Genomic DNA, 27214 nt, shown 5'->3' with positions numbered 1-27214 from the left:
CCCATTCATTTCCTGTATGCATTGTTGTTTTATAAGGAGCAACAGCAGGATTACAGGGGGTAGGTCTAGTGAGCTGTGGAGAGTAGGAAGTTATTTTGTATTAATGTTATTGCTGTCTTCACAATGCCAAGAGTTCATTGTGTTATACCGGTTTCTGAAAGAAGGCATCTATTGGGTGTATAGTTCCTTTCTGTCTCTTGCTTTTGTGCCCCCAGACTTATACAGGAGACATATGATTAGCACTACCTGAAAACACTGCCCTGTCCTAATCCCCACCTCTAAAGGGGTAATCTGGCCATTGGCTGCTGAATCATTTGCTCAGTAATATGAAATACTGGACGAACCTAGGTCACTAGTGGTATGGGCAAACTACATGTCTATGTACCATCAGGCCTGCTGCTCATTGACTACCTACTGCATATATTTTCTTTACCTTTATCAGTGGACCCATGTACATACACATAAACATATAACATATTCTGCATATTTGATTTGAAACCAGCATAGACAGACCAAAGATAGACTGTTTGTGAAGTAACTGTATTTGCCTTTTTTTTATAAGATCACAAATCATATAAATTAAAAAAAATCAAACAAATCAGTGCTTTTACGAGAGTGTTTTTATATGCTTTTAACATGTAGTTCTTTAAATCAGGAGGTTTGCAAGCATTTAACAACAGCTAACAAGAGTTAGTATTGTGAGTGTATTGAAAACAAGATTTAATTATTGTTTTTAAATAACTATTTGTGATTGTTAAGACTGTTTAAGTGCGGATTAGTTTGAAGTTCTGTTGGTGAAAGAAAAGTACCAAATGCATTTTGCTTTAATTAAACACTACCTGTGTTCTTGTGAAGACATTGTACTGCTGTGTTTCCCTTTTTGGCATGTAACAATAAATACTTAATGTCCTGCATTTTTATTAGTAAATTTCCTCTTCTATTTTAACAGGGTATCACATTAAAAATGAATGAACTGAACCACTGTATTGTAGCAAGAATAATGCATGGTGGGATGATTCATAGACAAGGTAATGGAACTTACTGTTACTTGCAGTACTTTTACTTTTAGCTGAGATGCTTTTTTGTTATGCCCATTTTCTTGCATATACTAGTGTCTTGTAAAATATATGTAAACAGAACTCATTTCTGAGGTACTTTGACTTCCTCGCACCTTACAAGGTCAAACAAGTGTATTATCTAAACCGTGTATTATAGTTTTACAGCTGAGAGTATCTCCTTACTTTGCCTTCCCTTCCCCTTAGTGATAGTGTATACAGTTTTAACAGTCTGCCAGACAAAAGACTGGCCCATAGTGAAGTTATTAGAAGTACTTTCAGCGGCTAGTGCAGTATCTGCTATCAGAAGACTGATGTCAGCCCAGCACTGATCTCCAGAGTTGCAGCAGCAGCAGCAGACATTTAGGGGTATGTGTGATGTGCATTGATTGGGAAAAGTGCTTTCTTTGAAAACAATTGATCTGTGTATTTTTTAGTGCACAAACATGCTTCCATGCAGAATAGCACTTTGTTTAATTATTTCTATGGCCCTTCCTGTTCTGCACCTGACTATGTAGTCAGGCATTTTTTTTTAACTTAGTAAATTAGCCACATGCAACTGTTTTCAGGCATGACCTGGGCCTTAAGGCAATACGAGATGCAAAATGACGAATAGGACATGGCAGTTTGAGTTGCATGTAAGTAGAAATATAAATATGCGTGGTTTTATAGTATATTTGTGTGTGTGTGTATGAAGTAGGATAATACAATTCAGAAATGTTTTTACTTAACCATTCTAACTGTATTTCCCTGACGAGTAGATATAGCATTTTATATGAAAACTGTTGTGTATTAATAGGTAGTAAACCCTCTCTGGTTACTCCTTTACCACCCCATGCATATTGTGAATATAAATAATGGTGCTGTGAATACAGGTGGTACCTCACAAGTCAACCGTAATTCATTTGGGAATGGCAGTTGAGTTGCAAGATGCCATTTCCCATACAAATGTATGGAAAAGGGTTTAATTCATTCCCGGAACAAACAAAATTAAAAAAACACACTAAGAAAATTTTAAAAAAGAATGTAGCTCATCATGATTTGAAGTGTAGAGCATGTCTTAAATGGAGGAAAAGATGTGGAGGAGGGATGGAAGAGGAATGGAGGACTAGTGTACATTCCTAAAACTATGGCTCACATATCACATAACAAATTTATTTGATCTTTAATCCATCTAAGAATGCAGGGTAACATGTTTCCTGTCCAGCTAAAATGCATGCTCATTACACTAGTGTGCGATAGCAGTTATGAAATGAATATCTGTTGTCTTTGATTATGATTGTTTTATTTAGTTCACTTTAATGTGATATAAATTATAATTTAAAACATCTTACAATGGATTCCTGTCCAGATCCCAAAGGAAATAACAACATTGTAACTTAAAACATCTTACAACAGTTTCTGTCCACACTCCCAAAAGAAATAATAACACACAATACAGTGTATACTGGTGTGTCTGTTATTGAATCCCTCTTCAAGACTTAGCTCAGTGGCCCCCCTCCTTGGTCTTTCATTCATTCAGGTGAGTCGGCATCATACACTTGTGCCCATTCTCTCTGTCCAGCCCCACCAGTGTCCATGCCAAAAACTGAACATGTCACCATATTTACAGTATTTTCAGATTCCACTTAGTCTTTAGTTGTTGGAAGGGGAGTCTTCTTCACCCTGTTCTGCCTGTTCCCTCTGTTTTTTGGCAGGTGTAGGTGAAAAAAAAACTTGTCCAGGGTGACTTGTCTGTCCTTGTTTTTCAAGATGGTATTGAAGTGGTGCATGATTGTGTTGGTAAAGAAGTCTGTCATCCTGTTGATGTCACCTCACCTGTGTTGGGGTGCCACTCCAAGACTGTAGCCTGCACCTACTTCCACTTGGATAAACGTTCTTTAATGCAAGCTGCTGGCATAGGTTCTTTTTCCCCTGGCATCCTCATCTTCAGAAGAAATTTCTCTTTCTTTTTCTTCGAAGTGCTGTAAATTCCTCCATTGTTAGTTCATGGTCATGGTCTTGTAGCAGTTCTCCACGTCTGCCTCTCCCACCTCCCCTATGTCCAGGTGCTCTGCTGTGGAAATGATGTCTTGCAGCACTTCAGCTGCTTCATTCACAGTTTCGCCCTGGGAAAAGGAAGGAAACAGTTTCCGTCATTCTGCTCAAACAGCCTTTTGCGACACTCCATCCCAGGCACTTTTGATGAATGATGTGGCATGAAGAATGTTGCACTCAGTCTTTCAGAATTCCTTCAGTGCTTTCTCTGAAAAATAGGTCTCATCGAAGAGCCTTGAGAAGAATGCTTTAGTGTAGAGCTTCCTGAAGCAGGCATTGACTTGTTGATCCATAAGTTGAATGAGAGAAGTTGTGTTGGGAGGCAGGAACTGAACCTTGATGAAGTCATAGTCTATTTGAAGAATTTCCTCAAACTGTCATGGGTGAGCAGAGACATTGTCCAGAAGCAGGCTTTCATTGGCAAATTGTTCTCTTGTCAGGTACTTCTTGACACTTATAGCATACTCCTCGAAAATCCAATCCTTAAAACTGACTGGTGTACCCAAGCTTTGGTGTTTGATTTCCACATTACAGGTAGTTTTGATTTTATAATCTATTTTCCAAAGCATCTTGAGGTTTCTGAGTGGTACACCAGCAGAGGCTTCAGCTTGAAGTCTCCACTGGTGTTTGCTGCCTGGAGGAGTGTGAGTCTCTCTTTCATGGGCTTTGTGACCTGGATTCCTAGTTTCTTCTTCTTGGGTTATGTAAGTCCTACTTGGAAATCTCTTCCACAAAAGCCCCATTTTATCACAATTAAGAATCTGTTCTGGCAGATAGCCTTCTCTCTCTCTATCAGTTCTTCAAATTCCTTGACAAATTTTTGTGCACATTCTTTGCCAGCACTGGCTGCCTCTCCTTGTCTCAGAACACTGTGGATGTCACGTCTTTTTTTTAAGTATATGGAACTATCCCCTACTTGCTTTAAATTCCTGGAGTTTTTTTTTTTTGTAGGTCTTCAAAGAGGAGCTTAGCTTTCTCACAGGTCATGGTCTGAGTTATTGGATCTCCCTTCATCTGCCTCTTCTGGATCCAGACAAGAAGCATCTTCTCCATATCTTCATGAATTGTTTTTCTGTGTTTGTCCAAAACCATTGTTGCTCCTTTTGACACCTTAGCACCCATGATGCTGTCTGTGTTTTTTCAAAATGTTGAGACGGTAGACCTAGTCACCCCATACTGTTCCCCATACTGTTCTGCTATTCATCCTGTTTTACTTCCTCTTTCAGTTTACCTATGATATCTTTCTTCTTTTCGATGCTCAGCCACTTATTTTTCCTGCCAGTGCCACTCTTCTTTGGCCCCATTTCTTCACTTTGTCTCAACACTTAAAAGAAACAACTGCACTACATAAACAACACAACAACAACAGGAAACAATTAACAACTTTTCAGCCTTCTTTTTCGGGTCAAATTGTGAGACAGTGGTTGAATTGCGGGACTCCCGGGTGGCCAATAGCAGGGTTGACTTGTGAAATGGTCACTTTGCGAGGTGATTGAATTGTGAGGTACCACTTGTACATTCTCCCCATGTGATGGGTACCTAAGTTTTGGCTAAATCTACTATTGCCATGGTCCATCAAGTGAAGATTATGATTTTACTTCTTAAAATGCAAGTGTGGTTTATGGCAAAGTAATAAGTACACCATTAAATTCCTGTCAACCTTGTGTCCTTCCCCATTGCCACATGCCATACAGAGGTGGTGACACTGGGGGAGGGATGGCAATCCTCCTCTGTAAAATGTTTGTTCATGAACTAAGAACTAATTAAAATACAAATGCATCCAAACCAGTCTGTAGTCCTGTTTCTTAATGCAGTCGTCGTGAATAAACTCTTATGATTTAATCAGCCTTTTTGGTGTGTGTTTCTGGCTTTTGCATTGTGGATTTACACATGACTTTGCCTCATACCCGTTTGCTTATTATAAACTACCTATGAAGTTGCAGTTATCAGGAGGAAAGTCCCTCATTCTCACTAACTTGTATCTTGAAGTGTTTTTTTTAACAAGAAACATCTTTATTATCATAGGTTCATAGGTTGGTACTAGGCTATCGGCCCTAAGGCCTATGCAAGCCTAGCCATAGCAATTCCCTGGAATTTTTTTCCCACAATATTTATTTCTCTGGGCCCCTGTCTAGCAGGGTGACTGACATGATCCCAGGGGTGAATTTCCTATCTCCCATCCAATCATCAGGGTTCCTTTTGAAGAGGGCCAATGAGGTGCTCTGCTTGACATGTATGGGCAGTCTATTCCAGAGTATGGGGAGTCTCTGGGTCAGGAACCTATCCCTCCAGCATGTTTTGTTCATTGTGATGATAAGGTTTAGATCCCTGGAGTGTGTGGCTCTGAGGGATTGGGATTTCTTTAAGTGGAGCATGTCCAACAGCTCAGGGTTTGACATGGCCTTGTATGTTAAGCAGAGTTTGCCTCTGAGTAGACGATATGCCTCAGAGTATAGCTGGAGTTTTTTTAGACGGTCAGCATGCGGCATCTGCTTTAGGCCTGTGATTCTTTTGGTGAGGTATTTCTGTGGCCTTTCCAGCTGTTGCAGATGTCTTGTGAGGTACATACCAAATGGGGCATTATACTCTATAATGGGTCTAATGGGGGATGAGTACAGTGGAACAATGACCTCCTTTTTTTTGGATGAAAAGTCCTTAGTGATGAGGTGTGCAATGTAGAAGGATTTCCTGACTGTTGTGGTGATGTGGTTATCGAAAGTGAGACCACTGTCCACTTGTGTCCCTAAGTCTCTCGTCACACTTTCGATGTTTAGTGTCCTGCCACCTATGTGGTAGTTTATGGGTACATGTTTTTAAGGGGATGACTATACATTTCTTGGCATTAAGCTTGAGCCCATGGCTCTGGCACTAGGCATCTCTTTCTGTAAGGCCCTTTTTTAGAATATCCACATCATTTGGGGATTCAGTAATGGCTCCCAGTTTGCAGTCATCTGCAAACTTTGTTAGCCAGAGTCCCTTAGTGTTGGCCTGTACTTCAGAGAAGTAGATGCCAAACAAGAGTGGTCCTAGGACTGAACCCTGATGTACTCCACTTGTCACCTGTCTGGAGCTGGATTTGGAGTCAGCTACTTTTACAGTCTGGGTTCTGTCAGTAAGCCAGTTGGCAACCCATCAAGTGACGTAGGGATTTATGCTCAGCTTAGTAAGTTTATCTATGATTCCAGAGTGGAGGATGGTGTCGAAGGCCTTGGCGAGGTCCTGATAGGCTGTGTGGACCTCCTTACTCTCGTCCACAGCTCTGGAGACCGATTCAAAGAAAGTCAATCAGATTCAGGAGACAAGATCTGCCCTTCACAAACCCAAACTGGATGGGGTCCAGTGTCTGGAGGTTGCCAATGTCTTTGTTTATAAGTTCCATGGTAATGCATTCCATGCCCTTGCAGATCAGGCTTGTCAGACTGATGGGATGGTAGTTCCCGGGATCCAAGGTGGATCCGTCCTTGTGGATCGGGATAACTGCATCTGTGCGCCACTCAGTGGGCACGAAGCCTGAGGTGAGGCTATGATTAAACATGACACTTAGGTGGGGTGCCAGTTCATTTTGTAGTTCATGTAGTACACAGCCTGGGATGTCATCTGGTCCCATGGATGCTGTATTCGTAGCTTTGGAGAGTGCTGTTTCTACCTGTGTGGCTGTGATTATCGGAATTTGGCAATCTTTTGGTATTGAGATGGGCCCTTTAGGAGGTGAGAGGGGAGTGAAGTTGGCACTAAATCGATCTGCCAGGATATTGGCAATATCGTTGGGATCAGTATATTTAATGCCATTCTGTTGTAGCTCAGAGCAGATCTGAGCATTGCTACTTAGATTATTGACATAACTATAGAATGCCTTGTGGTTGTCTTTCGAATCTTTGACAATTTTATTTTCGTAACTAGCTTTTGAGGATTTTATGAGGGATCTCAGCTTCTTACTGAGGCTGGTGAGGGAGTTTTGTGCATCCTGGGATTTTCCTCTTTTCTGCAACAGTTTCTTCCTTCTGTTGTATAGTTTGTTTATATCAGGGGACCACCAGATTGGCTTCCTTTTTTTGGAGAAGAGCATCTTGGTTCTATTTGGGATGGCACGATTCATGCACGAGTGGATGTGCTTGTACAGTGCCTTAGTGTATGATTCTGCAGTCGAACTTCCAGATCCTGTCTGCGTGGGTGTTGTGAAGTTTGTCACTTCTGACTTCAGTAGCATGAAGTTGGCTTTGGAGAAGTTTTTTAAGGAGGATTCCAAGTTTTTTAAGGAGGATTCCTTACTGGGGGGCTGGGGGTGGGATGTGGATGTCAAGGGTGATTTGCTTATGGTCAGACCTGACCAATGAGGGGGTGACCACTGGTGTGGAGCATCTATCTCCCATGTTGGTAATGACCAGGTCTAGGATATTGGAGCCCCTGGTGGGACTATGGATTAATTGATCCAGGGCGTTAGAATGTATGAATTCCAAGAACCGTTGGGAAAAGGAGTTGGTACCCGAGTAGTTTTCCCAGTTAATGGCAGGGTAGTTGAAATCACCTAGTATTAGGGTGTTTGGTTGTATCTTAATATTTTCCAGTATGTTTAGGAAGGTGTAGTGAGAATCTTGGGGTATGGTGGGGGATCTGTAGCAAGCTGCAATTTGGATTGCAGTCCTGCCTAGACTGGAGAATTTCAGATGCATTGTGTTGGGCAACTAGCCTGGAGGTGTGAATATTCTTGGTGAATATGGACACTCCTCCACCTGTAGTGTTTCGGTCTTGGTTTTGTGGCCGAAAAGTGTGGTAAGAATTGTAGCCTGGTATTGCAGGGGTGCTCTCTGGAGCTGGAACCAAGTCTCAGTCACTGCACAGATATCGATGCTCTCCATTTTTAGGAGTGCCTCGAGAGAGTGCATTTTGAGGTTTAGACTTCTAGCATTGAGTAGCATTACCTTCAGATTTTGCATGCTTGTATCTGTTACGGTGGATGTTTTATCCTTTGAACCTTGCCTAAAAAGGCACTATAGGGGTGGCAGGAGCTTTAGCCAGTAACCTGAATCCCAGGGGTGACAGGTGCAGACCATCTCTAGCAAAGCATCGTGGTTTGTCGATCATGTCTTCCCAGGCAGACAAATACTGGATCCCCTTTGAATGACACCAGAAGCTTAGCCAGTTGTTGAAGTCAATCATTTTGTCCTTATACTGTGGTATCATTCTGGGCGAAGGCAGGATGCTACTCAGAGCTAGGGTCATACCGGCCTGGGTCACATGATCCAAGAGCTCTATAGGCAATCATATATTTATATAAATGAAAATAAACTGTAATGACATAATTTTAGTTGCAGACTTTACATATTGCAAACCACATTGATGTAATTGAGTTGCAGACATTATATATCACTTATAGTCTATGCAGTCATTGGCAGTCAAACATTACATAGCTCATTCAAATCCTGCCTTCTTTTAAACCTTGTTCCCCCTTTGCATGTATTGTTCCCATAATTCCTTTTTTCCTCTCTAAGTTGCTCCTACCCTTTTCTAAAGATCCCAATTCCAATTGTTTTATCTCTGTTAATATATTCACTACTACTAGTAAAGTTGGTTTAGACTTCGATTTCCATTTTCTCGTAATTGCTTTTTTGGCAGCCACCATAATTAGACTCAGCAAGGTCTTACTATGTCTAGGCAATTCCAATTCTGTATCATAGCACAAAAAACATAATTTCCTTAATTACACCAATTTACTCATCCAACATCTCCAACAGAGTAGTCTGCAGGGAATATTTAAAGTCTGGCAACTCATTGCACTGCCAGAAAATAAGCTTACACTGCCAGATGATATGTTCACAATTACCTCTTTCTTCCCCATCACACTTCCAGCATTTGCTTTCCACCTGAGAAAAATTCTTTGGGGTCTACTTGGGGTATAAAAATACCAATGTAAACACTTCCAAGCAAAGATCCTAAATCTTGTACACTTTGTTGCATGTTTCAGATACATGCATATATCCCCCCAGTTTCTTTTTGAATTGCTTATCCAGTTTCTCTTCACAATCCTTTCTAACCTCCTCTGATTGATTCCTTGGAACATCAGATGTGTATTTATACTGGTTTGTATTTTACAACATTTATTCATGTGAAGCGAAGGAGGTACGTACCAGAATCAGTAAATTCTTTATCCATCCAGTGTGTGTGCTTCTTTTTTTTTTGATTTGTTGGTTGTTTTTTTGGATCCCTGTAGTCTGTGTTTTCCTGATTCTTATAGTAATCATGCAATATTTCTTATGCTCTACTAATTATTCCTTTTTAAAAGCAGCTTCTGTTCTAGTTTCTACTTTGTGTCTTGAAGTGCTGAGCAGTTTGACGCAAAGCCATTCTGAATCAGGAGCTTTCTAAGTGTAAGAGCTACCCTCCAGAGTCTAAAAAGATACGCAAAATTCAGGTCTTTGTGATTGGGTCATTTTGAATTGGTATGATCTTTGGTATGAGATGAATTCTCATTAGATTATTGAATATTTATAGACTTTACATTGCCAGTCTGGGTGGATCCCCCCTCCCCATGATGGTTTCTGAGTGGCAGTGCAGACTCACTTTTGTAATAGTTGGGGTGATACTTTTAATGCTTTGTAATGTTGTTTTATTTTTATTTTTTTCTCTGTGTTGCTAATGTGTGGGTCATGAGGTGTTGCGAGAACAGTACATGTGTGTGTGTGTATATATATATATATATATATATATATATATATATATATATATATATATATATATACACACACACACTGAATGTCTACTTAAACAGTTTATGCAAGGATTTAGGTTCAAGCTATTTGACTGTCTCTTATCTTCCTGTTGGTATGAGGGCTTATAGAAGAAACATGTCTTTTTAATGTTACCCATTGTATAATTCTCAGGAAAGACGTTTGGCTTTAAATAAGGCCATCCTGAAATCAGCTACAACATAATTACTTACTAGCCTATAAGTGAAAGCCACGTAGTTTGCTTTATGCACAGGTTATGAACTTTCACTTCTTGATTTCTTTTCTTATTTCATTCTTGGCCAGCAGCTGGTTCTTACCCATGTTCATGCTCTGGATTAGTCATAACTTGCCAGCATATTTCTAAGGGGAGAATAAACTTCCAGAGACGTTTTTAGTCTTCCCTGATCCTGCAGCTGTAAATGAATGGATGCTTGGCTATTAGATATTGTCATAAGAATGAGTGTCTCAGCCATTAAGTCAGGGGGTTACTTTTCTATGCTGTTTTATTTTCTTCAGGGATTTCAATGTTAGATCTTTTGAGGAAAGTGACTTACCTATATGGAGGCACCCAGGGCATATTACATCATTCCTTTTTTTTTGAGGGGGGGTTCTCAGATTTCGTTCACACCTCACCGTTAAACTATTCTTTCCATCATTACAACATCTACAGCATACATCATAATGTTGTTACAGTTATTGCCTTTTTCAAAAAGACTAAACTAAATGAAATCAATTTATATGGCAGTAAAATCACAACAGCAGTATTGCCAGGTAATGCTTTAAATAAAACTTGTTCTAAAATACAAGACTTTGTCAGTTTAACTGTTCTTTCATTGTTACTTAATATGCAGAAAAAAACACATTGTTTCTGGACTCGTAGAATTCATAAAAACAAGTTTTCTTATTTTTATTTTTATTTATTTATTGATTGATTGCAAGAATCAAGCAAACCCAGTGCACTCCCCTGTAAAGGGGGGGGGGGCTGCTCCCCATAGCCTTGTAAATTTCTGTATATGAACTCCAAAGTTTCACATCTACACTGTTCTATGATCCAAAAAAACACCAGAGTATTAATTTCATTCTGTCTCACGAGCAATTTTAGTCTTATAAATAAGGTCTGTTACAGCTGTTTATGGTCTTCTGACATTAAGGTAGGAGTATCAAGTAATCTGCTGGAGCTTTCTCTTTCTTGTCCAGTTGCAAGACTAGATCACAATTATAATTATTTATCTAACCAGTCACAGTACCAGTGCTGTTTTATGGTTTTAGAAAAGAACAATGCCATTTGATCGTGCTGTTCTCATTTATCACAGTAATCAATTGCCCTTTTTATCTCTTTTATCTGATGTAGATTTAAGGCTGTGACCTAAATAAAAAGGTCAGGCTTATGTTTCTAATTCTCAAACACAGTTGCCGTTTTAACAAAAGGGTGTTTTTAAAGTTGTGTTTAAAAATCAGAAGGACCAGCATAGCTTTGGCAGTAGAATAACTGGATGTACTGTAGTCTGTTAGCATATGGGTTTGATTGTTGTTTGTAGTGAATCCCTTCAGACCTGTCAGTTTGTAAAGCTTTGCTGACATTTGTAGAAAGTGTTCCACTACTTCACTGGCCAATTCCTTGGCACTGTTATAACTCTTTAAAGTTAAAGCTGTTAAGGTGTGAGCAGTTATCATTTCTCACTTCAAGTGATGCTAGAGGTAGCATTTTTTGTCAAGAGCTTGAACCACTTTATATTTGGATGTGCAGAGTAACTGGTTCTTTAGCTGGTAATTTCAAGTATTTGTCAGCAATAAGTAGCAGGTACCCTTTATTGCAGACTGACCTATAATAATGCTAGTGTAACTCATTCCAGAGTTTTCTTGGACAATATGGGGATTTGTATGTGAACATTCCTTCTTTGCTTTGCATTGGCTTGAAATGGCAAACATTATATGCAGTTATGTATGTAATTACATGCGGTTATGTATGTAATTACATGCAGTTATTTTCTTTACCAATCCGAATTTCTTGGCTAGGTGATAAGATGTGCCATCTTCTCCTCTTGTATGTGAACAATTGGTTTTATTGCTTTGTCTTATTTTTGCTTTTTTCAAAACAACATTTAATAGGTAGTGCTGTTTGTTAATTGTAGGTGTAGACCCTTCTATCGGCTTTCTGCATTTCTGGCTTTTGTCTTAATTTGTATACGTTGCCTGTTATGAATTCATTGATGATGCTGTGTTTAGTACAGTCCTTATTTTAAGTGTACTGGCGAATATTTTCTTTTTTTTGCCTTACTTAGCTGTTATTTGCACTTACATTATAATTGTGTGTGATCTTCAATTTCTTTTTATTACTGCTTTGTCTCTTATTTCTTACTTCTTGTCTCCTTAGCTATTTCTATGTCTGAAACCTTTTTTCTCTTTGTGCTGTTGCTCAGCATTTATACTTCTTTTTTTCAGTCTGGCATAATTCTGTTTCTTGATCTTTGTATAAATTTTCTGAAGTATCGGCTCACTCTCTTATGAGGACTGCACATCATTCGCACTGCTTTTTGCAGTGTATGTTTTCTGTAGCATTACACATGCTTCTTCGTCAGTTTCACTAATTTTGCATTATTTTTTGTATCAAATGCTCTTCTTGTGCTTATATTTTATTAATACCGCTCTTTTTCTGTTACACATTCTTCTTCACTTGTATTTGTAAAATATCAGGGGATATGGCAAAGTCTAGCAGTTTGTCTAATAATTTCTAGCTCAACCACTGCTTTCTCCTTATGGGCTGCTGCTACCTGACTGTTATTTGTGCTTTGATCTGTATAGTGCTGTTGGCTTGTTATTGTACTTCTGTGTGGGCCCCCCATTTTTCTTCCGTATACTTCTGATTTTTCATATTATATTACTTTGGGGCTAAAGTAACTGATTAGCTTATACAGAACATCTTGGATTCTCTCATTTGATCTTGCTGTAGCATTGTATGTACCATGTGCCTGCTATCCTACCATGTGGAAAAGTGAAGTAGTCAGTCTGTCATCTGTTTTGCTTAATGATTTTGAGTAGTTTGGAAATCGGTTATCTGCTTTTTCTGAGGTGAGGTGATACTGTGCATCACGTAACTGTTGGCACTTTAGTGATCTTCATTGATGTCTTTCTCATTTCCTTTGTCCTCAAATTTTGCATTGTTCCTTTTTTTCTCTCTTATAAATCTTCCTATAAACCACCTGTTGGTTTCAGTCTTTTTATGAAACTTTAAAGCCACTTAAAAGATTTTTTTTGAGTACAGTCTTCTTTGCTGGTTTTCTTTTCTGGAGGGGGAAAAGCATACATGTGATTATAAATAGTAATAATAAAACTACAGTTATCCATTGGTTTGCATTTGTTATAGTGAGTAAGATGAAATCAAACTAATTGCCACTTTTCTTGCTTTTTACAACAGTGAATGTGGTGGCACAGATCACTGCAGTTCACAATATTCTGCTTAGAAGGGCGGAGCCACAGTGATGGGCAGCGAGTAGAATGACGTCTGTGGTGCAGTTACTGGGGAATGTTGCACACATGCTTATGGGTTTGTGGATATATAAAGGTGTGGGCCAGGAATGATTCAGCATACCACTGCCTACCTTTTTGCAAGACAGCTCATAAATGAGACTAACCAGAAAGTAATCCTTAAATCAACCAGCCAGCAGAGCAGTGGTGTCAGAACCTTTTCTTTAAAACAGGAGCGTGGTCTTTCGCAGAAAAAAGCTGAAATGTGTGAAAACTTCAAACTTCATTCAATGCATAATTTATGAGACTGCTTTCCTGGATTTTCTTCTTGTTTCCTTCTTGACTAGTGGCCAGTTCTTGCTCACCCTGTGGATAAGTGATAAGCTACCAGTTCATTTGTGTGGAAAATATACCCCCCCCCCCCCCAAGCCATTACAAACAATCTTTGATTTTACAGCCAAAAATAGATTCTTATCCATTGGCTGTCATCTTAAGAAAGTCCTGGTTACGGATTGAGGCATAATATTTTTCTTTTCTTTATATTTTTTAATCAGTGATGTCCAATTTTTTTGGAATGTATTAGGCCAGCTTATGGTACACAACATGGTACCCTATAAACACTGTCACACAACAGACATGCAGACTGGGGTCATTACCCTAGAACCACTGTCACACGACAGACATTGAATCTCCACTTTGTGGGGCTCATCTGAAGACTAGGGTCATTACACTACAAATACTGTCACATGGCAGACATTGAATATTCTTTTTGTGGGCATCACCTGCAGATTGGGGTCATTACACTACGGACACTGTTATACAACGTACACTGAATCTTCATTTTGTAGAAGTCATCTGCAGACTGGTCATTTGGTGACATTTATCTTTTAGGTTTTCTGGTGCTGTATGTTTGTATGAGCATTTTAAGTGGTACTTATAACATGGCCATTTTCAGTCTTTTACATCCAAGTTGTCATCACATCTTCTGTGAGCCTGTTCCTCTACAACTGTGTCTCTGTGACAGCACAGTTGTTTCCTGAATGGAAATTGTGCAGGTGCTCTGTAGCAGGATGTCAAGTTCTGGTCACCATAGTAATTCATGCTGCAAGATACTTAGATGAATATGTTGAAGACTGATGAAACAATTTATTTTATTTTATTTTGAATTTGTTGACTGGGGTAGAGCACTGATCCCACTGGATTTATTTCAGTCTCAGCCCTGGGAAATCACAATAGAAACGTGACATTATATACATTGTGAATGACAATATACTTTATTTATTTTATTTATTTATTTTATTTTACATTTGTTGACCGGGATAGTCCGACTGGATACATGTCCATTTTCAGTGGAGGCCCGGGGAGAAAAGCTCCACATAAAAGCACTCAAAGTAACAGCAAAGACTTATTACTCATATGATACATAAATTGACATTACAAGCAGTACATAAAGAACATTCATATTGTAAAAAAAAGCATACATACATAGCTATGTACACTATAGATAACTAATAAAGGTTCCTGAGATGGTTCTTGTCAGGGGTAGGGCAAGGACATAATCAGTGTGATTTAAAATGTTCTTTGATGTTTGTTTTTTAATAGAGGCAGAGAGCTTTCTTGGGTAATGACTGCAGGAAGAAGGTTATATATTTTTCCCAACAGAGTTGGTAAACAGAGCATCCTCAGCTGAGTTGTTAGCTTTTAGTGTGAGTACCAGTAGTCTCTTAGATGAGTGTAATGGCCTAAGGGGGACTGGGGGGGCAGATAATATTTTTAAGAGCAGGTGTGTTGTCAGGCTGGCAGAGGATTCTGTGGGCTACTATGAGCTGGTTGAATTGCAGAAGAGTAGGTAGTTCTAGCCACCCTAACTTCTTTAGAATGTGACAGTGATGTGTCCTGAATGCAGTGCCAGTAGCAAACCTGGCAGTGTGGTTGTAATAGCTGGATAGTTTGTTAAGGTCAGTTTGGTTCAAGTTGGTGAATAGAGGGGATGCATAGAGAAGGGTAGAGAGTAAGTGGGAATGGGCAATGGCAGTACGAGCAAGAGGTGTAAGGAAAGGTTTGACCTTGTAATGGGTGCCTAGTTTTTTGTTAATGGTCTTGATAATGTGATTTATGTGGATGTCAAATTTGAGGTTATTGTCTACTATAACTCCTAGGAGCTTGGTTTGGTCTTCAGGAGAGATGATGGTGCCATTTTTAGAGTTTATGGTGAAGAATGAGGGGAGGACTTGCGGGTAGGCAAGAAAAGAAGCAGTTTGGTTTTATTGGGATTCAGTATCAGTAGGCGATTGGCTAGCCAATTTTCAACTGCAATGAAAGTGTTCTGGGTTAGTGACAGTAAGTTTGTTGGAGAGTTGGCCGAGCAGATCAACATGGAATCATCTGCATATTGAATGCAGGTGGCATTTCAGATAACGGAGTGGAGGTCATTTGTAAATATGGAGAAAAGTAGGGGTCCTAGTATAGAGCCCTGAAGGACTCCTAGAGTGATGGGAAGGCAGGTGGATAGTTTGTCCTGCCACAGGACTGCTTATTGTGTACCAGTAAGGTAGGAATGGAACCATTGTAGAGTGGGAATTTAAGGACATGGCTTTCAGAGTGTGGAGGAGAAGTTGATGGTTAACCATATCAAAGGCCTTGGAGAGATCTAGAAAAATTGCAAAGGAAAGTTTATTATTATTACAATTGTGGTTAATGACATCCGTGAAAGGAAGGAGAGCTGTGGTGTACTTTGGTATGGTCTAAAGCCGTGCTGAGAGTCAGTCAATAACTTGTTTTGAATAAGATGACACATAAGTTGTTTGTGAACACATTTTTCCATAATTTTAGCTAGGGGTGACATCATGGCTATTGGTCTGAAATTTGACAGTTCTTTAGAGTTACCTCCTTTGTGGAGAGGTATAACATGGGATATTTTCCAGATTGAGGGAATGGTACCTTCAGAAATAGTACAGTTAATCAAGATGGCGATAGTTTATGCTATGGCATCTGCATCTTTTTGCAAGTACTCTGCAGGGAGGGAGGTCAGTAGCTAGAGTAGTGGGTTTTAGTTTTCTTAATTAGGGCTCGGATGACATGAGTCTGTACAGGTTGAAAACTGAATAAGGGCTGTGTACTGGATATGTCACTGCTTAAGTTAGAGCAAGTGTGAGTGAGTTGGCTGGCTAGAGACTGGATCGTCTCCATGAAGAAGCTATTAAACGTGTTTGCAGTGTCCTCTGGAGTTTTGAGATTGGCTACTGAAGGGGTAGGGGTGTGGCCTGGGTGTAGAAGTTTGTTTATTCCAGCCGAAAACTTTTGAGGTTTGTCTTGGTGTTTCTGTTGCAGATGGCCGTAGTAAGTTTTGTTATCTAAGGTAATAGATCTTTTGGTATCGTTCCTTAACTGATGATATTTGAGTTGGTCTAGTGGGGATTTAGTAGGCAGTATTATATACAGAGTGAGTCACAAAATACAATATATACCTGCATGATATAAAGTGGAAATCAGAATTGGCATACCGAAAGAATCACAAACAAAAGTAGAGTCAGAGCAAGGTATGTAGACTGAATAAGGGTATGAAGAGGTTAAGTTACATTGCCAGAGAGATGGTTGCTTTTTCCCAGAGTCCTGAAATGTGCTTTTATTTCTGATTGGAAAATGGGGTAAGAGGAATGATCTTTAGGAAAAGAAGTGATCTTTAAGAAATGACCACACTCTGTACAGTTTAGAAGAGTAGCCTGTAGCTTTAGTTCAGTATTTTCATTCAGAACTTATTTGAAAATTGTTTTCTTTAGAGCATGTCATAAATCTCATTTGGCTTTGGCATGCTCCAAAGAAAAAAAAATCTGGCTCAGCACATCCTTTTTTTTAATACACGGAAAGATATTTGTTCCTACTTTGCAAAGTCGTCACTTTTTTTTTAACCTAGGCATGTTCTTAACTCCGGTGACCATTTAGTCCTGCGTACAACTAGCCTGTTTATGATGCCATTCTTAGTGACATCTGATAACATTGGAGAGAGAGAGGTGAGAGCCAGGGATTGCGAATGTCATCCTGCATAGATTGGAGGCTTTTTACTTAGGCACTGACTCACACAAAGGTGCCTTACATGCATGCTACAGAAGTGCAGTCAGGAGGACTAGACCTGTTGATGCATAAATGTTTCAACACCTGCTTCAAAATCTGGCTATAGCACTGTGCACTGTATAGCAGGCCAGAGTGTGTGTGCACATCTGTATCGGGTTATGTGCTGACCTTCAGGTGGCAATAATGTAGCAGACAAGACTACCTCCATCTTGAATGGGTGAGATGACATCAAGAACTCACACTCATTCCTCCTAGCTGGCGTCTGCAGCGTCCAGGTTGCTGCAGAGTTGCCACCCTCTGGGGCAGAAAACCAGACCATGTTTTTTTTATCTTGTTTATAAACCTACTTGAATTGATAAAGTGAATTTGTACAGAGTATGCAAAGTATTTAGCCTAAAATATAGCAAACTATAAAACTATAAGCCATCCTTTTGTCATGGGTGCCAGAAGATGCTGAAGATTGCTCGGGCGAAAGGCAAAAGGAGCACTTTGTGATTTAAAAAGGCATTTTTTTTTTCTGTAATGAAAAAGGCACAGATGCTGGGTAAAACGCTTGGTATTCACCTCAAAGTAAAAAATAACAACAAACTACCGAACAAACCACAAATTTTGTTTGTTTTCTTCCTTCAGTCGTGGTATGTTCGTTATTTTGTTTTTTTTTTTTAATCTGTCTGCTGCCATAACAGAATCCTATCTGTGACACAAGATGTATGTAGTATAAGTATGCATTACAACTGGCTTCATTTGATTATTTCCTTCTCATTTATTATGATGTAATCTTAGCCATTTTAGCCTTTTAGGGTATTTTGATACAATGTAGATAAATCTGAAGATTTCAACAAAGTAGGGGAAAACAAGAAATAAATAATCTGAATGGTGTTTTAAGACCAAGAATGGGGGTAAAGGAGGGGACACAATAAGGTATGCAGGGTGCACAGTGGACTGTAGAGGACCCACGGAGTCCTTTTCCTAAGGTTTTATTTCACCAAAGACCAGAGTCAAAATGTTTAGTACTGCCAGGGACTGCCCCATTTAAGTACATCTCAGAACTTAGCAACAAAGTTTATTGTCTCCATAAAACATTTTATAACACTAACATCAGGGTAAGAAAAAAACATGCAAGTTGTTTGGTTTTGTCAGATTTCTGGTATACATCAATCCTTTTGACTGTATCTTTACTGCTACATCGTATAACTGGTTGCATAATGGTGTTAAACAAGCCCTTGCAGACACACTCCTCAAGCTGTATAACTTAAGTTTAATTACTGGCTTTGTCCCTGATAGGTGGCACACTGCACTGGTGATGTGCCTCTATAATACAACTGACCTGGGTAGTTAATGTCCTATCAGTCTTACAAGCCTCGTATCATCTTTTTTTTTTTGGCTGTCTAACCTTGCAGTTATCTTGGAAATGCCAATGTGAATGTTTCCATGTAATCGCTATTCTGGCAGCAGTTTCAGGACATATTGAGCAGGTGTTGAAAGTGTGTGTGTGGGGGGGGGGGGGTCTCGCCCTATGGTTCTGGCACCCATGCCTTTTGTGATATATGATTTATTTACAGTACATTTGTCAAAACTGACTAGTACTTCTTGAGGTTTAGATTGAGGGAACGAAAGTTAAGTGTAATGAAAATGGCTTCCCCCCTTTGTTATATATTATAAACTGCCTGTTTTTGTGCTTTTGAAGAGGGTGCAAGTTCATAGGATCATAGGAAGTTACTAGGCTAATGGTCCTAGGGCCCTTACAAGCCCAGCCAAGTTGTACCCTTATTTCCATGATCAGCACCTAATGCCTGTGTCCAAGAGGGACACAGATGGAACCCCTGGAGTGAATTTACGGTTACCCCATCCAGTTGTCTTGATTGCGTTTGAAGAGAGCTAATGTGGTGCTCTGTTTGACATGAAGTGAGAGTCTTTTCCAAAGATGTGGCAACCTCTGGGAGACAAATTGTCCCTCCAACAGGTTCTATTAAAGTCACATACCAGGTTAAGGTCTTTAGAGCAAGTAACCTGTTTACCATTTGACTCGCGGATATGCAGGATTTCCAATAAAGCAAGGTCAGAGATTGCCTTATATGCAAGGCAGAGATCACCTCTAAGTAGTCTGTATAAAACAGAATAAAGTGACAAAGTTGTTGGACCAGTGCAATTGTTTGCTTGTGAAACACTTTGTGTGGAAAGTTTTGTTGATTGAATGGCAGTCAGATAATTACAATAATTATATGCTGAATGCATTTTAGTAGTTCCATGCAAAACTTAAGGACACCCATTTTCCCTGTATCGTGAATATGAAATGTATGTATGTGTGTGTGTGTGTGTGTGTGTGTGTGTGTGTGTATATATATATATATATATATATATATATATATATATATATATATATATATATATATATATATATATTTTTTTTTTTTTTAATTTGAGATGCTGTCAAAAATGTTAAGAATATTGAAGTTTTGGAAAAAGTGCTGAAGATTACAAAAATTGAAGGCTGTTATACCTTGGTGTGCATTATATGTCCTAAATTCATGCATCACAAAACTGGAAAGGACAAGTTAGCTCTGAGTACAAGTCTGCATAACCTGAAGCTAATTTCTACTCATCTTCAATACATTTATGGTAAGAAAAAGACATATGTTCTTTTCTTGGCTGAGTGATATAACCATCTTAAAAAGCATAACCATTCAAATCCCTGAAGCTAAGAACCCCATATCAAATACTGTTTGGTACAAAAACTGTTCGATATTCGATTTTATTACCCCTTTAACTTCCCTATACCCAGCGACAAAGCTTACAGGTTGGAAACATAAAATAACAGATTAGGCTGTGACATAGTAAAGGTGATGTAAAACCTCAGTTGTAGATTTTGCAGAGGTTTACCCACAACAAATTGTGTTTATTCCCTTAGCTGCTCATGGGAATAAACCTTCATATCCATCCCACAACCCCTTTTTCCCATTTTTTTCACATGGGGTTCAGGTGTCACTTCAACAGTGACAATCATCTAGAGCCACGGTTTATATAGTAAACCTCCATGTCACTGTGAGTAAATTCCAGTGTAACCCATATTTGGGTTATATGTTATAGCTGTACTGTTTCTTATGGAAAGTGTGTTCATAACTCTGGCAAGTTTCAGTATTTTTACTTGGTCTTTACAGAGTGCCTATTTCTGTAGAGCATCTCAACATAAAAGTTGCCTTTTTTTAGGTCCATTCAGGTCTAATTATAATTTTTATCTTCCTGTCTTACACAGTTTATTGTACCATGCAAGCTAGGTATTCAACCCCTTTCGTGGTACTTAATACATATGAGACATGGCTAGAGTGGCTGACCTGAGAGCTGAGATGGTGGTGGTGGATAAGGGACACCAAGCATGCAGCAATTTGGAGAAGAGGAGCATTTTTTCAAGATTTCTTGAGAACTAAATTGCCCAGGAATGGCTGTAAATAAAGTACAGTTCATATCCATACCTCTCAACTGTTCAGATTTTTGCAGAATGTTCATATTTTGACTTCATATTTCTGTTCTGTTTTGCATAACGTTGTGGTTTTCTAGCAAATTAGTGGCAAATCATTACAGATTGAAGTTAGAAAATAATGACAGACGTTTGAGTTTCAGACTTCATATTCCTCAGAATATTCATCCTAATGCAAAACCCGTTATTCTGTCAACTTTCTAAGTTTGTAAGAGCAATATTTAAAAATTGTTCCTATTTCTGGGCCTTTGTCCCACTTTAATTTATGGCTTTGCCCAAATTTCTTGCTCTGAGATTGTGAGGTATGTTCATATTGTCTGGTTAAAAAATAGTGAAATCAGCTCAGGTAGAGAGAAAGACATGCATGTTTCATGTGGTGTTTTGTGTGTGTGTGTGTGTGTGTGTGTGTGTGTGTGTGTGTGTGTGTGTGTGTGTGTCTCTGTCTGTGTGTGTGTGATGTTTTTTCTGCCAGACAGATCTGATGAGTAGAACGGTCTGGAATAGTTCACAGTCTGGCAGGTGATGCAGTTGTATCTGTTGGTTTAGATAAACACTCATTATTCTTATGTAACCTGTTTGCCTGGGAGCAGCTGTCACAGGGTTTCAGTGCTCCTGTTAACAGTTAATTTGGTTTGGAAGTAGAAGGGAAATAAATGTAGTGACAGCTGTAAGGTCAGCTGCTAAGCAAAGTGGTAATCTGTGAACTGCACCTTTTAATACGATGTAAACAATCTTCTGCATTACCATCGAAAAAGAGGAGTCTAGGTTACAGAAAGCTATAACTCACTTGTCTCAGATGATAATATTAGGGTTTAAATATTATGCCAGCCCCTTTATTCCAAAATACAGGGACTTTTTAGCTTACAGCTAGTATTTAAGGGGCTGTAAAGCTGTCTGTTTGTGTGAACTACTTCTGTACTGCTACTGCTGCTACTGTATGGGAGCATTAGTAGAAACATTATAGCGTGCCTGTTGGGTAATCTACCGAAGTACTCAGAATACTTTTTTTCCCACTACTGGATTTTCTGACCTTGCCCTGATAGTTATCTCCTCCACCCAGCTGTAACAAGGCTTTTTAAGCGTTTTCTTTTCTACCCCATATCTTTGTAACAGTCTGGCATCAGCTGCACTCTCTACCAGCATTTTGCAGCAAGGTCTAAGGCATATCTGTTTGTTCTCATAATTACCAGCTGCTGTTGTCAGTACTGTGCAATACCACAGCACTTCCTAGTTATCCTGTGCTTCAGACCCAACATCTCACATTCCATTGCCTACTTTGTTGTCTGCCGTGGCTGTGCCCTATAGTTGTGTTGCTTATGTGTAATTCAGTAGTATTATGTGATATATACTGCCTTTGTTTTTAATACTTCAGTATATTACCTGCATGTTTCCTATTTTGTTAAATCACTTTATGACATATGGTAAGTAAAAAGGGCACAAGTAAACACAAAAAATGTATATTTACTTGACCTGTTGACCACTACTTTAATTTTCAGCAGTGTTGCATGTCTGTTGAGAACGGAGCAGAAAGAATGCTAAAATCAAAGTAGACCACATTTGTTAGGTTTTTCCAGTTTTATTGGTTTGTTATCTGGGTGAACGCATTGATTCAGGGATAATTTTTTTCATGTGATTATCAAACCAGAAGCATGGTTACAGTAAAGTAACAAACTGTAAGTTGCAATGTGTAACAGAGAACCTAAAATAATTTGGAGTGGTTAGCAGTGATTACAGTTAATAATATAAACTGATGTTGGAACTAACTGTATGGTTGGTTAATTTTAAAAGGAACACAATATGTTACTGTTATTAATTGGTGATGGTCTGCATTCAGTGGCATGGGAATATAAATGTAATTACGGCTGCATTACAAGTTATAAGAACAGGAATGTCGCTGTTGGAAAACTGATTGGCAAGACTGACTGCATATGTTAAATAATTAAAAAAAAACTGTATTATACTAGCATTACTTTCTCCTAAGTAACTTAAGAAATAAAAATAACTCTAGATCATTAACACTGATAAATGGTCTTTGACATGAGCAGAAGTAGTGTCAGCTGTTAATTTTTATGAAACTGAAGATAAGCTGCTTTATATGTAACTGGGATGCGGTACACCAGGGTTGTACATTAATGATTGCCAACATTAAGTGTTAATATTTTACATTTCCATTTACAGAGGAGATGTTAATTGGATTATGGCCAGTAATGAAATGGTTCTATTTTTGTCCATGGGAACTATATACCTCTTGCATGATATAACAGAAGAGTATGTGCAAATATTTTTATACAGAACTTTTCTCTGTTATGCCAGTATCTGTTTCTTAGATTCATAAGCAAGTACCCAGCTGTCTGCCCTTTCAGGCCGTTGTAAGCCTAGCAAATATTCCTTCAAAGATGAAAATGAAACCATGTAACTTGTATGTGTGAGGTTAACAACTTAATCATTATGCCAACCCTCAGCTCAGTGTTTCCTTTCATCATTTCCTAACCAGGTAAGAGGGTCAGTCCAGAAATCCTTTTCAGGTACAACTTGGCCTACAAGGGCATATATAAGAAGATTTAGTTAGTGTAGGTAATCAGGCGTCAAGTGTTTGGGAGATTGGAGAAAGCTGGAGTACCACCCAGCGGAAGCCTATGCAGGCATGGGGAAAATGTGCAGACATAGACATGTCAGTGACTAAAACCACAGATCCTGGAGCTTTGGCAGACATAGACAGCGACTATAACCCCAGATCCTGGAGCTGTGAGGCAGAGACACTTCTACTCTTCTGACAAACAAAGGTGAAGCCCAGTGTGCATTTGCTGTAGGACTTCCTTTTTTTTTCCTAAGTTATAATTGTACCAGTAAGCATCAAGAGCAGCCATACTCATGTACTGCATGATATATAAGATCCACTGAGATGATGCACAAGACGGAGACTATTAATGATATGGATCTTGGACCCCGCCTTGATGGGACTGCTGCATATCCGCAAGTCAAACTCCACTCGAGTAACCCACACGTGCGACCTGAATCTGGTCTGTGACATAAGTAGGACTTGTTGACGGGAAAGATTGTGTCCCAGAGACTCTCCCATCTGTGGAATAGACTCCCTCTCCACATCAAGCAGAGTTCCTCTTTTTAAGCACAATCTGGATAACTGGATGGGATAGAGAAAATACATCCATGGGATTCCACCTGTGTCCCTGCTGGACAGGGGCATCAGGTTCTGATTTGTCTAAACATGGGCTAAACTCTTGGTTAGGCTTATATGAACCTCAGGGCCAATAGCCTAGTAACTTTCTATGGTCAAGAATGCATAGCATCACAGAAAGCTTGCAAGGTTACTGAATAACCTTAAGACTGGTTACAGAATTTACAGGTTCAGCTGAGGTGTGGGTAGGTTCCTTAACTCTGATGAGCTTGGGCTGAGTACATAGCAGAAAATGAATTCCAGAGACATGAATCTGTAGCAAGATGTTGTTCAACTCTGAGCTCAGTACTCCTTCAGGACTAAAAGGCTTTTGGGTATGTATTTTATCCTATTTAACTTGAAGAAATGGGAGATGGTTTCTGTAATGTAGTTTTATGTGATTCCTGTTTTACTAGATTCTGGACTTTTTCTTAATTCTGGACTGGAAGAGGGTAGAAGCCCCATTTGAGAATTTGGTGTTTTAGAATGCACAGTATTAATTAACTTCTAGCACATTTGGAGAGGTATTTGTTCTTATTTAATAGGAGGTGAAGATTTTGATGTCTGGGATTAAGTCAAGTAGTGTAAGTAGTAATGTTTTAAAGGGCTGTTTATTGTGTTACTGTTGGTTAAAGACAAAGCAGCAGTGAGGAAGAGTCAGTATTCCTTCTGTGAGAAATGAATGGCTCTTTTAGTAGCTTCTGTGACCACAGAACCAAGAAACTGCAGGATTAAAAGGGCCTCTGTGACGCGTTTGTTAACTTGAGGTGCAAAGCTGTGAATAAAGTGTTTTTAATGGATGATCTGAAGTAGTCAACTTCATTTGATCATCAACTTGTGGGTTCTGGATCCGATATGGATCTGAGCCGGCAGCTTACCAAGCTAAAGATCCGAGCTCCAGCCTCCTCCCCCTTACCCATACTACACTGCAATCTCCTTCCAACCCCCATATCTCGTTTGCCGTGGCTTTGCCAGCACGGGATTATTGAGCTCCAGGGAGGTTTGTTAGGTTTTCATCTAACTTTCAGTCTGTGTGTGTCTTTTTGAGTGCTAAAACACTTAATAATCCTGTCCTTATTCTCCATGGTTTTGCTTTTAAAAATAATAATAGTGTAGTGGTGTAAGAAAGTTTCTAAACTTTCTGTGTAGGCCTCCCCTTCCCACCCTTAGTGTGTATGTGTACTTCATTACTTAGGTTGTCTAAGTTAGTTATGTTGAAAGGTCAGAAACCGACTTTTTCTCAGTGCACAGAGTGTGGCCATAAGCTGTTGCCAGTCGATGGTCATACTCTGTGCATAGTTTGTTTGGGGGTGCCTCATCTGACATCTGGCTGCAAGATTTGTGCAGCTTTTAACCCCTGGGCCGTGTGGGATTGCAGGACCAAGCTAATTCTACCGGGTCTTTTACCCACACAGTCAGCTACTTCTTCTGCAGCATCATCTTCAGTCACGACTGTGACTGTTCAGCCTTCCGGCCCTCTTCCCCTGTCCGGGACTCCCACTCCCACCTGTAAACAAGGAGAGAGAGGCCAGGAAAGAAAAACATAGAGAAAGAGAGAGAGAAAAAGAGAGAGACAGTGTGAGGGGTCGCAAGAGGCAAGCGGACTCAGATCCGTCGGCCCCTCCCGCTAAGGTGATCTCGACACCGGAAAAGATTACAAGGCCGTCTTCCCCTCGGCTCTGTTCTCCACGATTCTCCCCGGAGCCAGAAGAGGAGACTCAGCCCACTTCGAGGTCGTCCTCACATCAGCCCTCCCAGCCGGTGTCCTCGAGATCTACTAGGAGCCTCTCTGAAGCCGATATGGACCGGATGATGAGAAGGTTCCTGCAAACTCAATTGCAGATGGGAGTGTTGCTGGCTCCCCCCCCCCCCCAGTTGGAGCGGAGAGTTTGTCTCCGTTTGCCCCAATAGCTCTTTCTCCAATCCACCCTCTGGTTTCGGAGTCTGTGGATCCGTGGAGCCCTGGAGTCAGGGGGTCAGCACCGATGGTACCTCCTACCTCGACGCCGGCCATGCCCTCGAGCCTGTCGGATCCGAGCTCTCAGAGCCGAGATCTGGGCATCGGATCCAAGGTGATGAGTGTGTTGTTGGCCCCGTTGTGGCTAGGGCATACCATCTCCTTGGCTCGGTTGTTCCAGCCTCTGCTCTATCCCCTCGTCGGATCCGAGGGGTATGGCTGCCCACATCACCAGCTTCAGGGAAGCCAGTTCCCCTTCGGCTTTCGACGTTGTGAAGAGGGTTCTCTCTGGAGGATCGAAACCCCTCACTCTTTCCTTGGAGTCTGCCCCTGCACCCTCGCAACTGAGTTTGTCTTCCATCATCCAGTCCTCTCATGGACAGCCTGTGTCCGATATGTCCCAGACAGTTCCCCTTGAGGAATACGAGACTGTTTGTGAGCCCTCCCCAGAGAGTCCCCCCGAGGAGGCTCCTCGCAAATGCCAGTGCAAAAGGAGGCACATGGACTCCCCTGAGTCTCTCACTGAAGATACCGACTTGGAGGAAGGGGAAGGTTCCCCTAGATTACCCCCCGAAGACATCTCCTTCGGAGACATCATGGAAATTCTTCGCCGGGGTGGGGGGGTTTGGTCCGCCCAAAAACCTTCCTCGGACGAGTCAGTATTTCTGGAGGCATTCGACGCAGGCCCATCTGCCTCTTGGGTGTCGCCCCCCCCCCGGCCGACCCTTTGGTGGACTTCATTACCACCAGAGCCTGGAAGGAACCGGACACTGTAGAGCCAATAAGCAAACAGCTCGACAAAGTATTGAGCCCCTCCTGCGGGCAAGCCCACTTGGAGTAAGGGTTCCCCAGTTGATGCCATGGTGGTGGCCACCAAAGTGGAACTTGGCCAGGAAAGTTCCTCGGTCCATCCCCCAGACAAGGAGTCCAGGGCAATGGATCATCTTGAAAAGTGGACTTTTGCTTCAGCTACCTTTGCTATAAGGACGCTGAATTACATGGCCCACGTAATTAGACAGCAGCATGATCTTGTTAAAGAGTACGCTGAGTCTCCCCCAGAGTCCATTTCGGCTGAGGATAAATGGACATTCTCAGCTCGTATGGCCACTCCCAAGTCTGTTTCAAAAAATTTACATGCGTTTACTCTCTCACGCCACTGAGGGAGCTGCTAGGGCAGCCGGGTCTGGTATTGCCATGAGGCGTCATGCCTGGCTCCGGCTTTGTGATTTTTCGGAACCTTTCAAGGCATCCTTC

General features: G+C 40.4%; 1 protein-coding gene across 7 annotated transcripts in view; it reads left to right on the top strand.

The window, feature by feature from the left end:
• The window catches only part of CASK (calcium/calmodulin dependent serine protein kinase), a 4132188-nt gene that overhangs the window by 3646970 nt on the left and 458004 nt on the right, over positions 1-27214 (top strand). For all 7 annotated transcript variants that reach the window (XM_044072334.1, XM_044072332.1, XM_044072333.1 and 4 more), the window contains one exon: positions 950-1028. In XM_044072334.1, coding sequence (XP_043928269.1) covers positions 950-1028 — 79 coding nt within the window. The remainder of the gene's footprint in view (positions 1-949; positions 1029-27214) is intronic.

This window comes from Protopterus annectens, chromosome 5.part0 (genome assembly GCF_019279795.1).
Source record: "Protopterus annectens isolate FY-2018-M chromosome 5.part0, PAN1.0, whole genome shotgun sequence".
Taxonomy (NCBI): domain Eukaryota; kingdom Metazoa; phylum Chordata; order Ceratodontiformes; family Protopteridae; genus Protopterus; species Protopterus annectens.
The sequence above is the reverse complement of the archived record's forward strand: the minus strand, read 5'-3'. Positions and strand labels throughout refer to the sequence as shown.